Below are 16,787 nucleotides of genomic sequence, written 5' to 3'. Positions count from 1 at the left end.
CCTGTAAATGGTCGGGTCTTCAATTTTCCATCGTAACGGGGTAAAATGTTACTAGTTACCCGTTACATTTCACACATTCACCAAAACTTGACAAATGTGAATTAAATAAGGGTCAGCTTCTACTGAGGCAAAGGAAAGGCCAACAAATTCATGCTGTGCAACAGAATGGATTTAGAACGGGCTGTGCAGAACACGCACTATGGAATGACAGGTTTCAGAGTAGCAGCCGTGTTAGTCTGTATCCGCAAAAAGAACAGGAGTACTTGTGGCACCTTAGAGACTAACAAATTTACGGAATGACTTTTCCCTGGGGTTCAGGATCTGTAGAGGTCTGCTGGACGTCTGTGCCTTGCCCCAATGAGGCTAAGCAAAATGAGAACAGGCTTTACTGACATGTGTGTATTACAGCCGCCTGCATGGGAGGGGAGGGATTTGGGGGAAATGGCAGGAAGACATGAGGTGGATACTTACTTTGCAGTTAAGATTTTATGATCAACGTCGTCTAGGGATGAGCTGTGAGCAACATGAAATGTTCCAAAGAGGGTGTTTCGCTTCTTTTTAATTTTTTCAGCCTGAAACATATTAACAGAAAAAGGTCACCGGAACAATCAGCCCTTGTGTTTCCTCCAGGACAATAATATCCTGAACAGGATAAGACAGAAATAGTCCTGTGGCTGTTTGCACACACGCAAGTAGCTTGAACTGTCACTTTAGCTAAGGATGTTATGCCACGTAACATGCTGGCTAGGGTGTCAATCGAGAGCGGGGTAAGGACAAGAGTCCAGAGCACCAGCTACAACTGCATAGCTAAGGACTCCTCCTGCGCCACAGGCTCGTTACCAGAAAGACCAACGAAAGCTTTATCAACAGAATCCTAACATCCTGAAATGGGGGTTTGCCTCCTCTTTAGAACACTGTGTATATTTGAGTCTTAAGTCCCTACATACAGATCCTTGGTCTTTATGCTCTAATAATGTTTGCTGCAGAGTTGCAAAAGGCAAACGGGGGGCAGGAACGCTGCAGCTGACACCACCCGGGGAGATGGCGTTTGTGGTCAGCATGTGGTAAGACCGACAAATTCATATTTGTCCTGTCACCTCTGACTGCTGTACAATGTCAAGAGAGCCAAGCGCATTGGCTGCAATAGCTTCCTGCTCTCGGCTTCGCTCAGAAGATTTTAAACAGCTGGGAACAGAGAAGTGACTTGGCCACATACATATTTTACATGTCCAAAACTTCTCTGCCCTAATGTGTGTGACACTTGGGGCCGGATTTGCTCTCACTGGGGCGGTGGAGAGCTCCTTTCACAGACGTTTCACAATGCAGGACACTGCACGCAACAGCTAGTTATGCACCTTAGCAGGTTTAAACGTATCCACCAAAGAGCCACTTCCTCAGTGAGCAGCAATGTGGCCCAGTGGTCTGAGTATGCGGCTGGGAGCCTAGAACTCAACGGTTCTAACCCAGCTCTGGCGCTAATTCACATGACAACAGTGCACAAATCACGTCATCTCTTTGTGACTCAATTTCCCCATCTATAAAGTGTCTATAACAACTGTGTTGGGTGCTTTAATTAAGGTTTGTGCAGCACTTTGAAAAGGTAAAACATGACACCAGTACCTGATATCATCATGCATCATGGACCAGTATTAGATATCATCATGTATCCATGGTCATCAAACCTCCATGGAAACATGGATTAATTGCTAAGCATGAGTACCAAAAAGTCGCTAAAGCATGTAGGGACAAAATAAGAAAGGCTAATGTACAAAATGAGTTACACCTGGCAAGCGACATAAAAGGCATAAGAAGAGGTTCTATAAATATATTAGGAGCAAGAAAAAGATGAAGAAAAGAATAGGGCCACTACTTAGCAGGGAAGGAGAGCTAATAATGAATGGCATCAAGAAGGCTGAGGTGTTTAATGCCTATTTTGCTTCAGTGTTCATTAAAAAGGTTAGTGGTGATCAGATGCTCAACACAATCAATATCAAAACCAAGTGGGAAGGACACAAGCCAAAGAGAGAATGAACAGATTAAAAAAATATTTAGATAAGTTACATGTATTTACATTGACAGGGTTTGATGAAATTCATTCTAGGGTACTTAAGGAACCAGCTGAAGCAATCTCGGAATCATTAGCAATTATCTTTGAGAACTCAAGGAGGATGGATGAGGTCTCAGAGGATGGGAGAATGGCAAGCACAATACCTGTTTTTATAAAGAGGACCCAGGGGATTATAAACAGTCAGCCTAACTCTGATATCAGGAAAGATACTGGAACAAATTATTAAACAATCAGTTTGGAGCACCTAGAAGTTAATAGGATTATAAGCAATAGCCAACATGGATTTGTCAAACCAACCTAATTTCCTTCTTTGACAGGATGACTGGCCTAGTGGATAGGGGAGAGCTGTAGAAGTGATAGATCTTGATTTTAGTAAGGCTTTTCACCCAGGCCCACATAACATTCTCACAGGCAAATTAGAGAAATGTGGTGCAAGGTAATGCACATTGGAAAACATAATCCAACTATACATTCAAAATGATGGAGTTTAAATTAACTGTTAATACTCAAAAAGGAGATCTTGGAGTTGCTGTAGATAGTCCTCTGAAAACATCCACTCAATGTGCTGCAGCAGTCATAAAAGCCAACAGAATGTTAGGAACCATTTGGAAAGGGATTGATAATAAGAGAGAAAATATCATGATGTCTCTATATAAATCCACGGTATGCCCGTATCTTGTATCCTTTGTGCAGTTCTGGCCACCCCATCTCATAAAAGATATATTTGAAATGGAAACAGTACAGAGGAGGATGATAAAAATGATTAGAGATATGGACCAGTTTCCGTATGAGGAGAGATTAAAAAGACTGCAACTGTTCATCTTAGAAAAGAGAAAACTAAGGGATGGGGGATAAGATCGAGGTCTATAAAATCATGAATAGTGTGGAGAAAGTGAATAGGGAAGTGTTATTTAACCTTTCACATAACACAAGAACAAGGGGTCACCAATGAAATTAATAGGCAGTGGGTTTAAAAACAAACAAAAGGCAGTAGTTCTTCACACAATGCACAGTCAACATGTTGAACTCCTTGCCAGAGGATGTTGTGAAGGCCAAAACTATAATGGGGTTCAAAGAAGAATTAGATAAGTTCATGGAGGACAGGTCCATCAATGGCTATTAGCCAGGATGGTCAGGGACACAGCCCCATGTTCCAGGTGTCCCTAAACCTCTGACTGCCAGAAGCTGGGACTGCACTACAGGGCCGGGATCACTCGACAATTGCCCTGTTCTGTTTATTCCCTCTGAAGCATCTGGCAGTGGCCACTCCCAGATTACAGGATGCTGGGCTAGGTGGACCATTGTCTGACCCATTCTTATGTTCTTAGATGAAATTACTATAAGGTGGGTGGTTAAACGGTTAAAAGACTGTACTCAAAGAGTAGTAGTCAGTGGTTTGTTGTCAGACTGGAAGGATGTATCTAGTGGGGACCCACAGAGTTTTGTCCTTGGCCTGGTACTATTCAATATTTTTATTAATGACTTGGCTAATGGAGTGGAGAGGATGCTTATAAAATTTGCAGATGACACCAAGCTGGGAGGGGTTGCCAGCACTTTGGAGGACAGGGTTAGAATTGAAAATGACCGTGACAAATTAGAGAATTGGTCTCAAATCAACAAGATGAAATACAATAACGACAAGTGCAAAGTACTACACTTAGGAAGGAAAAAATCAAATGCAGAGCTACAAAACGGGGAATAAGTGGCAAGGCAGTAGTACTGCCGAAAGGGATCTGAGGGTTATAGCGATCACAGATTAAACATGAGCCAACAAGGTGACTCAGTTTTGAAACAAGCTAATATCATTCTGGGATGTATTAACAAGAGTGTCATATGTAAGACACGGGAGGTAACTGTCCCAGTATCTGCAGCATCAGTGAGGTCTCATCTGGCGTCCTGTGTTCAGGACTGAGCACCATGCTTTAAGAAAGATGGGGACAAACTGGAGAGAGTCCAGAGGAAAGTACCAAAACTAATAAGAGGTTCAGAAACCCTGACCTATTGGAAAAGGTTAAAAAGCCTGGGCATGCTCAGTCTTGAGAAAAGAAGACTGAGGGGGAGACCTGATAACAGCTTCAAATCTGTTGAGGGCTGTTCTACAGAGGATGGTGACCAATTGTTCTCCATGTCCACTGTGTAAGACAAGAAGTGATGGCCTTCATCTGCAGTAAGGGAGATTTAGGTTAGATATTAGGAAAAATTTTTAACTACAAGGATAGTTAAACTCTGCAACAGGCTTTCAAGGGAAGCAGCAGAATCCCCATTATTGGAGGCTTTAAGAACAGGTTGAACAAACACCTGACAGGGATGGTCTTGGTTTACTTGATCCTGCCTCAACGCCAGGGGAGGGTGGAGCGATGAACCAGCGGACCTCTTAAGGATCCTTCCAGTCCTACATTTCTATGGTTCTATGCACTGAGCAACATCACATACTATTGTCAAGATGTTACACGATATCTCCCCAAACCAGATCTACAAAGCACAACACGTGGCAATAGGACTGGGGTCGAGTCCCCGCAAGCAAGTATTTCCTTATATTGCACTACAGCAGGCAAGCAGGATCAATCAGCAGGTGGTTCGCAGAAAGAAAAGATGGGCGCAGGCAGGAGAGAACAGCACAGAGAGAGAGAGACGTTCTAGATCTATGACGCTGTAAATATTGTGACAGGGTCAGGCCAGATGGCTATAGGAGAGTGTTAGAAGACAGATATATTAGTCCCAGATTAAGTAGATCCCTTTTCCCTGGGTAAGGGAACAGGGGCAGTTCCAGAACAAGCAGGAACTTGTTGGAACCAATTAAGGCAGGCAGGCTAATTAAGACACCTGGAGCCAATTAAGAAGAAACTGCTAGAATCAATTAGGACTGGCTGGCTAATCAGGGCACCTGAGTTAAAAAGGACCTCACTTCAGTTTGTAGCGTGCATGCGAGGAGCTGGGAGCAAGAGGCACTAGGAGCTGAGAGTGAGAGGGTGTGCTGCTGGAGGACTGAGGAGCACAAACGTTATCAAACACCAGGAGAAAGGTCCTGTGGTGAGGATAAAGGTGTTGGGAGGAGGCCATGGGGAAGTAGCCCAGGGAGTTGTAGCTGTTGTGCAGCTGTACCAAGAGGCATTCTAGACAGCTGCAGTCCACAGGGCCCTGGGCTGGAACCCGGAGTAGAGGGTGGGCCCAGGTTCCCCCCAAACCTCCCAGCTCCTGATCAGACACAGGAGGAATTGATCCGGACTGTGGCTTCTACCAGAGGGGAAGGTCTCAAGGTGAATCTCTGAGGTGAGCAAATCCGCAAATAAGCGCAGGACCCACCAAGCTAGAGGAGGAACTTTGTCACAATATCTATGGATTTCATTCCCCAGTCTCAGGGAGCGAAGAATTTAGGACTAAAGAGACTGAAATTCTCACCCCCTCTTTGGCCACCAGCAGCTGCTTCTCCGCATTCTGTTTCTTGATGTTGTAGTACTGGACCTCCACTTCGTGGGTCAGCTGGAGCCATTTCTGCAAGGCCTCTGGTGCGGCCCAGCTGCAGTGGGATTCAAGCTCCTTCTCTGCGTTCTTCAGCGCCATTCGGACCTGTAATGGAAACAGTCACAGCAGCAGCATTACAGGAAGGCCTAGGCGGGGGAGGGGGACCCTTTCATTCCAGTTAGCACTCTCCAAGGTAGTCCCTTCAGCGGATAGTGGCTTGCAGGCCCAACGCTTGTAATGGCACCAAAAAGAAAAACAATCTCCAGCAAGCCTAGTTTCACTCCTGGCGGTGGCTTGGGGTTAGTATAAGAGGGAGAATTCCTGTGCACTGAGCCAATGGGACAACTGTGCTACCAGGGGGTAGGACAGCACCATTCTCTTCCTTGGGGATCATCCTGCACGGAAGAAGCTGCTGCATGAGCAATTAGAGCAACCTACAGGACTTCCCTCCATTCTGCAGGCTGGGTCCCTTTTGGAGTCGTTTTGCTCTACCGTTCTCAGCAATTGGGCTGTGGTCGTCCCTTATCACTTCAGCATCCTGCTTAACCAAGCTGGTAGTTTATGCAATGCAGATCTAGTCCATCTCTCTAAGTCTGTGAAGATGGAGGGCCTGATTCTGATTTACGCTGGTGTGAGGTAAAAGAGGAGTAACTGCGGTTGATTTAGTGGAATAACACTGGACTGGATGAGAGGAGAACCAAGCCCCGAGTAAAGGTATTCAGAGTGTTTATCTCCAAGCCCTGTAAATCTCTGTCCCCCTCCCTTCTAGATCTGCAAGGTGTGGAATTGCAGTTTTCCTTCAAGCAAAGACATGCTAACAACTCCGAGCAGGCAGCTGCCTCTTTTCAGTGCAGTGACTAACCCAAACACAAAGGGCTTGTTAAAAAGAGACTTTCACACTGGAGCAAAAAGACAGAAACATTTAGATACAAAGTGTGCTGCTTGGTCCGAATAGTTACATGTTCCATCCGCAATTCCTCTCTCTGCAGCACAGCCAAGCCTCTTCCCCGGCCTGGACTTGAAGGAACTCAGAGTTCACAGGAGGATCAAAAACCAGGGGGTGGCAGGCACACCGAAGGCACAAAACCCTTGGACAAATGCATGTCTTTGGTAATCATTAACAAGAATTTACACATATTTAGTGCCTTTCATCAGATCTCAAAGTGCTTTGCAAATATTAAACCTCAAACAATGTTGATGAGGCATTAGCCTCGTTTTAGAGATGGAGAAACTGAGGGACAAAGAGGCTAAGTGGCTAACTCGGAGTGACAGCAAGAGAGGGTCAGAACCCAGAAGACCTAGCTCCCCGCAGTGCATTCTAACCCCTAAATCACTGTACCTCTCAAACCTGATTAGAAACATAGACGGTTTTACTGTGTTTAAGGCTGTCTTTAAGGGGTAGATAGTGTGCTTTCGCTTTTAAAGCGCTAACACCAACCCTAAATGTTTTAAACTGGCTCCTTCAATGACTACACCACCCTTATTCCACCACATTTAGGCCCCATCTACAGTACAAATACAGCTGTCCCCTGATTTGATATTCACACAGTTAAAGTTTATAGTGTGGGCAGAGCCTAACCATGTCCCTGTAACTGGGACAACACCTTGGATTGTTAATAAAAGAGTCACTTGCGTTCTCTCTGTTCACTCTGGCCCTGATCCAGCACCCTGTGACCTCAAAGGGAGTCTGTCCATTGACTTTATTGGGGGTTGGAGCAGGTCCTGTCTAGGGTTCAGACCACGTTAGCACCTTGCTGGCAAGAAGCATGTGTCAACATAGCTTTGGTGAACACCCTTTCTTTTTCCAGGATAGACAGCTGCACGCCGGATTGAGAATGTAAATGTTTAAAGGAATCTCTCAGTAAACCCAGATCAGTTTCCTTTTCCGTGTTAACTAACTCAGCTCCATTTAAGCTGCATTTGGCTTGAGCATTATTTCTAGCCAAGGACATCACACTACACTCAGACATTTGAAATTTCATATTCTATCTGTGAGCACATTTGCCAGTCCATTTAGAGCAGTGGGTTTTACATTTTTTTAGGCTGTGAACTCCTTACCAAATAAAGTAGTCTACCGCGTACCCTTATGTGAGATAGGGTCATAATATACTTTATGATTAGATTGCCACGTCTTACGAAACAAAATGTGTTGTCTGCCATTACAGGATTTTTCTTTCGTACCCCCTGACAAGAGCTCACGTACCCCAGTTTGAAAACCACTGGTCTAGAGGGACTTATAAAGCAGCCACATTCCAGAGTTAACTACTCACCATTTTACTACTGTCTGCAATTTTAACAAATGTTAAATGTAATTTCCCTAAATTGTTCATAGAAATACAGGGACAGCATCATAATCTTCATGATGGACTAAATTCTCCACACCAATCTCAACTTCCACTGATCTGATCGCCTACCATACATGGAGTTTTGTCCTCTCTAATCCATCTAGGTTCTGACCCAACCCCCAACCCCATGGTATCTGAGTGCCTGGGAGTGCTGAGCACACAGGCAGAGCAGAACTGTGGAGATGAACCACTTGGCTCTGAGACCGGACATTTGCTCAAAATGTTTATGAACAGCCGGGTTCACACGGAAACAAAAGAATCTGGTTTGGGAAACTGAACAGGAAGGTAGCAGTGTAAAATGCCAGTAAGGGGACCAATACATAAGGGGAGAATGGGCTCTGGAAAGACTGAAGCATGAGCAGGGTTTATAATCTGGGTGGGGTTTGACATCACTGGAAGGGGTCAGTGTGTACACTCTAGTACAGACGAGCCCATCTCACTGAGGCCTGGCTAACTTTGCTCTCAGTAGGAGCCTCCAACACGGTCTTTGAAAAAACAGATCATCATCTTAGCAGCATCAACTGGTGCAAGAGCAGCTCAGATTTCAGGATTCACAGGGACCCAAAAGTATCTTAGACTTTTGACAGGTTGCCTTTGGCTTGTACGGTCAGTGGGAGTGGCGAGTGAATTACATCTGTGGCCTCTAGTTCATTTCAGCGGTGATTGTGTTACATCACACAGTGCACGCTGGGTGGATAAAGCCATTACTCACCCACTCAATGAATCCCACAGGAAGGCCTCTAAGAAACAACAGATTGGTTAAGTCACCGCTGGCTTCAGCTTTCATTACAAATTTAAAGAGGAGGGAAGGGGGCAATGGGTGTGACTTGACACACACAATGCAAACAATACAACTTGTATTTACGTGACAACACGTGGGTGGCTGTGCTGGACTGTAGCGTATTCTGAGGTGTATTTGTGTGCGATAGCCTAAACAGGAAACTACTGTCTTGGGAAACTGTATGTAAATAGTGCCAGAGGGGTAGCCATGTTAGTCTGGATCTGTAAAAAGCGACAGAGAGTCCTGTGGCACCTTATAGACTAACAGAAGTATTGGAGCATGAGCTTTCGTGGGTGAATACCCACTTCGTCAGATGCATGGTCAAATATGTATGTAAATACTCAACTCTGGCAGCAAGTGTTTAAGTTGCTTGGAGGCTCTTGGGGGAAGAGGGGGATGAGGTGTTGCAGAAGCAGTTTAGAATGAATTTAATTGCTGCCTCAAGTTCTCCTAAAATACAGTACGTAAAGTGCCGTACGAAGGGGAAAGCCCTCTGGTTGGGTCTCAGCACAGAAGGATCAGAGGTATGGCTCCAACTCCACACCTTCCCTTTGGGGACGGCAGAGGCTATGGAGTGAGGGGCAGCACATTCAGCACTGGAAGTGTGTCTTGTGTTGCTCTCCAGGGATCCCCTCTGGTGACTGCAGAGAGCAGCACGGATGGGCCCCATGAGAAGGCGCCTTTGGGGGAAAGTGGCAGAGATAGTTGGATCTCTTCTATCCCTAAGGTCAACTGGGAGAACGGTGGCAACAGGGCACACTAAGGAGAGTCTAGCTGTGTCTCCCGGGGGGATGCAGCAATGGCCATACAGCGTGTGGGTGTCCCGCCCGCCCCCCGTTTCTGCTTGTACGTATGGTATGCAATGCTTGCCTGCTCCAGCTCCTGCTCAGCGTACTTCTGTCTGCTCAGCTCGTTCTCCGTCCCCTCGCGCAGCTCCCGCAGCCGGTGTGCCTCTTGCTTGGCGATGCTGATCTCGTCTTGGAGCTTCTTCTCCAGATGCACCTTCTCCACTTCCACCGTGCGGTGTTCCTCCTGGGCCTTCTGCAGCCTAATGCACACAGGCACAGGGAACCGCTAGTGCACGCAGGGCTGTGTGTCCCTGGGCGAAGGAGCCCACTGAGCAATTACTGCATGACTGGCTGCACACACGTGAGGACATACAAGGCCAAACTCTGCTCTCACCTGCACTGGTGTAAACCCAGAGAAACTCCACTGATAACAGTGGAGAGATGCTGCTGTAAATCCAGAGGGAAAGCACAACTCAGCACAGTCTCTCTGGGCACTGAAACGCCAACATTAAGAAAACTCAAGGAAAAGTTTGTCATGAAACTAAAATGATCAACTTCAGATTTTCAGCCACGTTTATTTTTGAAATACCAGAAGAACACAAGCCACAGTCTGATGAAATGCGCTGCAAACTCATTTGAGTCCTCTGCGCATTCACAGAAACCCAGAAACAAAGGCCTTCGCCATTATGGAAATGGACATCATCTATATCACTCTACTCCAAGGAGGTAAATACTTGAGTTTTAATGGGCCTCGGGACGTGGCTGCGCACGTGTATATTTGCAAATGAGATCTGCCAACATACTCCATTTCCCACTGGATCCAAATTCAGACACACCCTCCTCCCAGGAGTGGTTAATTTTCTCCAACATGGGATTAAATCAGTATTGATTTTGCATGGATGCAAGAGAAAATTACAGATTATTTACCCTTGGGTCGGGGAAACTGATGCTGGTGCATCCCAGGAGTTTCAAGGACCCAATACTGCTCTTTTCAATAGCTTTCCTGGGTACCCTTGCTCAGCCTGCTGGGTCAGGCTTTTTACTGCATTTTCATTTGCTTCCAAGTCTCTGCTGCTGCCTCCCTCTGACACAGCCCCCCGGCGCTGCAGCCTCCTGAGTGCACCCAGGAAGAAAACGGGAGCTGCAAAGCAGGAGAGGAGGCACTAGGACAAATTCTACCTGACTCACTCCAACTGGCCTGTACAAAGGAGGGGGGAGGGATAGCTCAGTGATTTGAGCATTGGCCTGCTAAACCGAGGGTTGTGAGTTCAATCCTTGAGGGGGCCATTTAGGGATCTGGGGCAAAAATCTGTCAGGGACAGTACTTGGTCCTGCTGTGAAGGCAGGGGACTGGACTCAATGACCTTTCAAAGTCCCTTCCAGCTCTGTGAGACAGGTATATCTCCATATAAAAAAATCTCTAGTGTTTGTCACCAAAACCACTTCAAATTCCAAATGTCAGTTTTTCTTTAAAATAAACTAAGTACAATGATCATTTCTAACAGGTAGACTGACTGCCAATTGTAAGACAATGTTTCTGCAGCATTTATTCAGTTGAAATGTGTGTGTTTGGGGGTGGGGTTCACTTTATCATTTAGGCTACAAAAACTAATGATGTATAAGTACCTTCCTAAGGAGAAAATGCTGGGTACTAGAGTGTTCTTTAATCTAGTGGAGAAAGGCAGAATAAGAACCAATGCTGGAAACTGTGCCAGACACATTCAACTTAGCAATAAGCAGGGCTTAATTTGTGCCAGTCCTGAGCCCCGGCACCTCCGGGCCTGGCAGTTCCTGGCCCCGGCACCTCCGGGCCTGGCAGTTCCTGGCCCCGGCACCTCCGGGCCTGGCAGTTCGTGGCCCCGGCACCTCCGGGCCTGGCAGTTCGTGGCCCCGGCACCTCTGGGCCTGGCAGTTCGTGGCCCCGGCAGTTCATGGCCCCGGCACCTCTGGGCTTACCGCATCAGTTATGAAAGTAAAAAAAAATTGCTTGAGCCTCCGGCACCTAATTAAGCACTAGCAATAAGGCACACTTTTTAACAGGGTGATTAACCACTGGAACAAACTACCAAGGGAAGTGGTGAATTCTCCATCTTTTGATGCCTTTCTAGAAGATGCTTTAGTCAAACACACGTTATTGGGCTCAATGCCGGGGTAACTGGATGAAATTCTATGGTCTGCGGTGTGCAGGAGGTCAGACTAGATGATCTAATGGTCCCTTCTGACCTTAAACTCTGAGCTGTTTTCCTCTTTTCTCCAGAGATCCTGTGCTACAGTAGAAGGTAAATCAATAACAGCTGGACACAACAGTGTGTTTAAATAGTAGAGACCTTCTGACCCAGAGTGCATTGTGAAGACATTTTTGTCCCTTGTCCTTGCAGGTCAGGTTCCGGTCCCAACTTAAACAAACCCATCCTTTCTATTTATACTCCATGTTCCGGTCAGTCCGTTTCCTTTTTAGGATTTGTTGCAGTTGTAGGAGAACTTCAGCATGGTTTAGTAGTTATGAGGATAAAAGCTTTCTGAGGTCAGGCAGGCATAAACTGAGCCAATGAAACCATTACTGGGCTTAAGCGTAAAGATTCAATGACTGGCTACGAAAATAGCTATAGCCCAGGCTGAGGACGACTTTTAAAAACTAAACTGCAAGATGAATCATCCCAGCTAAAAGCAAAAGCATTTCCAGTCACCAAATCTTTTCTTATTCAGGGTATCCAATCCCCAAAATGGAATAACAGCCCAGTTTCTGATGATTTACCCCCCTTTCCAAACCAAAAAGAGGGAAAGGACTGTGAGATATGTGCAGCACAGCGGCTCTGAGGTGCGCCAGGAACAAACTGCAATCAAAGGCAAGGACACTTGCCCAGGCCACTAGAAGCCTTGGCTGGCAGGTTTCCTTTAGATGTACTGGGAGTAATCAAGACCCTCTGAGGAGGGATGGCAAGGAAAACCTCCAGCCCCAAGAAGAGTGTTTGTGGGAAGCAACTTGTGCGAACAAACCAGACGCCAGGAAGGTTGACTTTTGTTAAAGCTTGAAGAGGGATAGGGAAGCAGAACTTGCCTGCGTGAGACTTTGCTTCTATGCACAAGACTTTGAGAAACACCTGGTTCATGGGCCCACAAGTGACCATTCAGATACAAACAAACAAAATGCGGCGAAGCCGATCCTTATCGCAGAATTCAGCTCTGTGTAATAGACACAATTTAGCCTGCTCTCTTCGAGACCTTGTACAAAACTAAAGGACTGCATCTGCCTTCTGTTTACTTCACAGCCCGGATTTAAAAAATGGGAAGAATGTTAAAGACGCATTTCGAAACATTACTATGAACAAACGAAACCCATGTTTTGGGAGCAGAGGCTAGTCCACTGCTCCACTGAAGAGTGTAATACACTGCAAACACAAGCCTCCTCACCGTGTGGAGATGTCAATTCAAAACAAAATTAGGATGGTCTGGACTTTCTTCAGCCATTTTGTTGGCTGTGCTGCTGGACAAGGGTTTATTTTCAATTTATAGTTCTGCTGAGAAACACAAATGTTTTCATTCCTAATTTTAAAAACAATCCTATTGAGATGTTCCAAGTTTAGAGATAAACCCACGCTCTCTGCCCTCCATGGATCATTGCTCCATCACTTCCATACTAGGCTTGTTAATACTCCACATACATTAGAATACCCTCTGTTTAAAGGGGAAATGTCCCAGTGGTGTGTGTGTCATGGGGGGAGGGGGAGGATTAATCCTTAAGATTTCTCTTGAATGCACTAGTCAGACTTCTTCTGTTCCCCACCCTTTTATTATTCATGTTTCATGAAAACGACAGTCCATCATTTCCTCTGTTGCTCACCAGAGACAACAACAACTTTCCCCTGCATGTTCTCAGTCAGTGTGACTGGATTCACACAGGCACCAGTTTTACACTAGTGGAGCTCCACTGAATTCAGTCGAGTTATTCTGAATTTACACTGATATAAGTACAAGCAATTTGGAAGACTTCCTGGGAACAGTCTCCAATAAGGATATCCTGTAAATGTTCTAGATTAGAACAGAATTTGGCTTGCTGGATCAACCTTTCCTGCTCTAGGTTATCTCAACGGCCCTCACGAAGTTTTAAGTGAGGCAATGGAGTAGCCATTTGATAGACCGTGGAAAAGGCATTATGTACTCAGCACCTGGGACAGACACCTGTTTTAGGGTGACTCACATCGTTTGTCTGGAACCCAGATTATTCACAATTTTTCAAAGAGAACCATGGAAGGACTTCCATTTGGACCACTGAAAGATGTCTTGTACGTAGCATTCTCTGTCACTGTAGCATCTGAGCACCTCGCAGACTAATACATTTATCCTTTCAGCAGCATGTGAGGTACGGGAGTGTTTGCACACGGTCACCAGGGAGTCTGTGGCCGAGCCAGGAAATGATCACTCACCTCCTTCCTTCCAGGTCAGTGCTCTATCCACAGACAATCCTTCCTACCCTAATGCTCTGCAGACCTGTCAGGAGGAGGTCTCTCTGAAGCTTTTAGCCATGCCTGGCATGTGCGGTTTCAGGTTTCTTCCTGTTTGGCTTTAGGTGACATTAGCTAATGTTCACCGGCACATCTCCTTGTTTATGTTGTCCTATCTTCAATGGCAGATCCCAAGGTCATGTCTTACACAGCACGTTTGCAGCAATGTTAGTATTTAGGCCCAGTGCCTACAGGGTAACTTACTCTTGAATCCCCAGCATAAACTCAGCAGTTACCTCCAGTCCTACCTAAAAGCATACACTTAAAGGTACAGAGTATAATTCGGATGCTCTACAGTAATTATCTCAATGGGCAGTCACTTCAACTAGGAAATCCTAATGGTTTCTCACTTTAGCAAATCCTTTTTCTTCGGGGAATTGTCAATCTGGCAATGGTAACATTATACATAACTCTGAAATGATTTGTTGCTCAGAACTGGCTGCCTCAAAGACATACAGTAAATGTAGTTTTTTCCCCTCTCTTCATGTCCGGAACAAAGCAGATCATATGTGTGTGTCACCGAGAAGGGAAAGGCAGGGAATTTGGCACCATCATCTTGACACGCATCTTTCCTTTCAGGTGAATGCCAACTAATGTCATCACACACAGCTACTTGACAGAAGAAAGTTCTCACAAACACAACACCCATGAGCAGGGCTATTCTCTGACCGCTGTTCTGACAGGATAGGTGAGGAACCGGGCTCCAGTACTGCGTGTGTATATGGCACGGTTTCCAACGGCTGAAGTGTTTGTAAAAATCTTCACGGCAGGTTTACATTCCTGAGATGCTGGCACACGTACAGGCAACTTTTCACGCTAGCTAGTGCACACACACGATTGGAATACAAGTCTGCTCACACTGCAGTCATTGGGAGTTTAGCCATCGACTTCTATGGCAACCAGACTGGACTCTTTATCTTTGAAAATTATATTCAAGAGACCAGTAAAAATAATAAGAGCCAGGCTCTGTTAAAAATGGTGATTTCAGCAAGAAACTAACCTTTTTAAAAAAAGAAAATGAGATGGTCAGTAGTAGCCCTTTGTCCATAATATAAGCCCTGTGGCAGCCGTTACACAGGTAAGTAGCCACATTGAGGTCAATGCCATTACTCATGTGAGTAAAAGTTGCATTCTTCAGCCCACAGTATTTTGCCAAAGACGAAATGGAAACATTTTTATGATGAACAAGAGACAGTTCAGCTGCTTATGTTTAATGTTCCTGTATTGAATTTTCTAACTTTTTTTTGTGCTTCCTAGTAAACAACTTATGAGAACTGGATATCCTTATAGTGCCTGGGAAGCGGTGGCTGAAGCCATCAGGAAATTTGGCCAAATTCCTCTCCTGAACCATTTCCAGAATATTGATGCGTTTCACCCTCTCTCTTGGCTAATATGAAGATGCAACCCGAGTCAGTCCAGATGATGGATTCTGAAGGAGCCAGATTACTTAACATTCTTTTTGAAAGGCCCTTTCTTGCTGTAGGAGCAGGTCTATTTTGTGATTTTTAAAAGGAAAGCAGAAGAATTCTGGTTTCTTTCAGTATCGTTTGGACTGACACAAAGGAACAATTGCTGACCAGCTTCATTGCTGTAGCACAGGAAAGGATGACGCATTGGTAGCAAGTTCCCATTTAAAGTAAGACAATAGGCTCAAACACAAGGGTGTCAAGCCCCTGTCAACTACAGCAGGGGCATCCAAGTCCTGTTAGGTAAGAATCAGAGTGTTTGCAGTTGTTAATGATCAAAGTATGAAAGTTCTAGTTGGAATATGACGGACTTGGCGGGGGGAGGGGGGGGGAGAGGAAACCAGGCCCTTCATATTTAACCGTCTCAAAGACAGCACAACCGATTTGGTGAAAACGGTCCTACAAAATTCATTCTCTTTCTAAAAATTACAGCCCAACCGAAATTTGAGAAAAACCTGAGCAACCAACAAAAGGGAATTAAGGTGGAAATCAGCATTCAGCCTTAACTACTATTTGTGCTGCTCCAGTCCACTAAAAATACATGAGATGCTTGTGCCTCATGCTGCCAATTCAGCATAGTGACTTTACGCGACAGCAGCAGGCTTTATAATAGCACATGAGGGTAGTTTTAACGATTCTAGTTTTGATGGGGCACATCCCACGTACATCTAACCAGTGCACATTGTGCAGGGAGTGGCAAGGGTGGGGTTATGTCCAAATTTCTTAACGAGCTGACCAAATGCCTTCAAAGACTGTGCAGCCACATCAGTAATGCCAACTGGGTAATAGGTTTGCTATGATGACCTAAGCAGTCGGGTACTTATGGCTGACACCCTCACAGAATAAGAGGCTGACTGCTACTGGTTTAATCCAAACTAACAGTGGAGACTTAACCACCCACTTCCAGACAAAGCTTAAGTAGGACTCACCTTTCTTGAAGGTCGTGTAGACTCTGCTCAGCTCTATGAAGCCCTTCTAGGTCTTTCATCATCCTCTTCACGTGCTCCTTTGAGTAGCGGTTCTGGATGTAGGCAAACCAGCAGCCACCCACTCCAATGACAATGGACACCACCAACATGAAATCCTTTAAGTGGTTATGACGAGTTACTGGGGAAAAAAGAGTTGCAAATAGATAGTTTAAGTCAAAGACGGAAATATGATGATCTGCTTTGCAATGTTTTCTTTGTACCACAGGAAAAAAATTAACAGCACTAGAAAGAATTATGGACCTAGAAACACAGCAGGCAGGAAGGACTGATGCTCGCCCATACCTACAAATCCCCTTGAAATCACCAGAAAACACACCTACCTTCCTTAACAGATGATCCCAAACCAATGCTGGAGAGAAGGCTCAGAGACTACGGTGAAGGGCATG

General features: G+C 45.4%; 1 protein-coding gene across 8 annotated transcripts in view; it reads right to left on the bottom strand.

Annotated features, from left to right (window-relative positions):
- STIM1 (stromal interaction molecule 1) overlaps positions 1–16,787 on the bottom strand; it is a 164,348-nt gene that overhangs the window by 16,399 nt on the left and 131,162 nt on the right. For all 8 annotated transcript variants that reach the window (XR_010597941.1, XR_010597942.1, XR_010597943.1 and 5 more), the window contains 4 exons: positions 16,342–16,519; positions 9,527–9,704; positions 5,468–5,635; positions 472–572 (listed from right to left, as the gene is read on the bottom strand). Coding sequence is in view for 5 of the 8 variants with exons in the window: in XM_065581886.1 (XP_065437958.1) it covers positions 472–572; positions 5,468–5,635; positions 9,527–9,704; positions 16,342–16,519 (625 nt within the window). In the remaining 3 variants the exon portion in view is untranslated. The remainder of the gene's footprint in view (positions 1–471; positions 573–5,467; positions 5,636–9,526; positions 9,705–16,341; positions 16,520–16,787) is intronic.

Source organism: Chrysemys picta, chromosome 1, assembly GCF_011386835.1.
Source record: "Chrysemys picta bellii isolate R12L10 chromosome 1, ASM1138683v2, whole genome shotgun sequence".
Taxonomy (NCBI): Eukaryota; Metazoa; Chordata; order Testudines; family Emydidae; genus Chrysemys; species Chrysemys picta.
The sequence above is the reverse complement of the archived record's forward strand: the minus strand, read 5'-3'. Positions and strand labels throughout refer to the sequence as shown.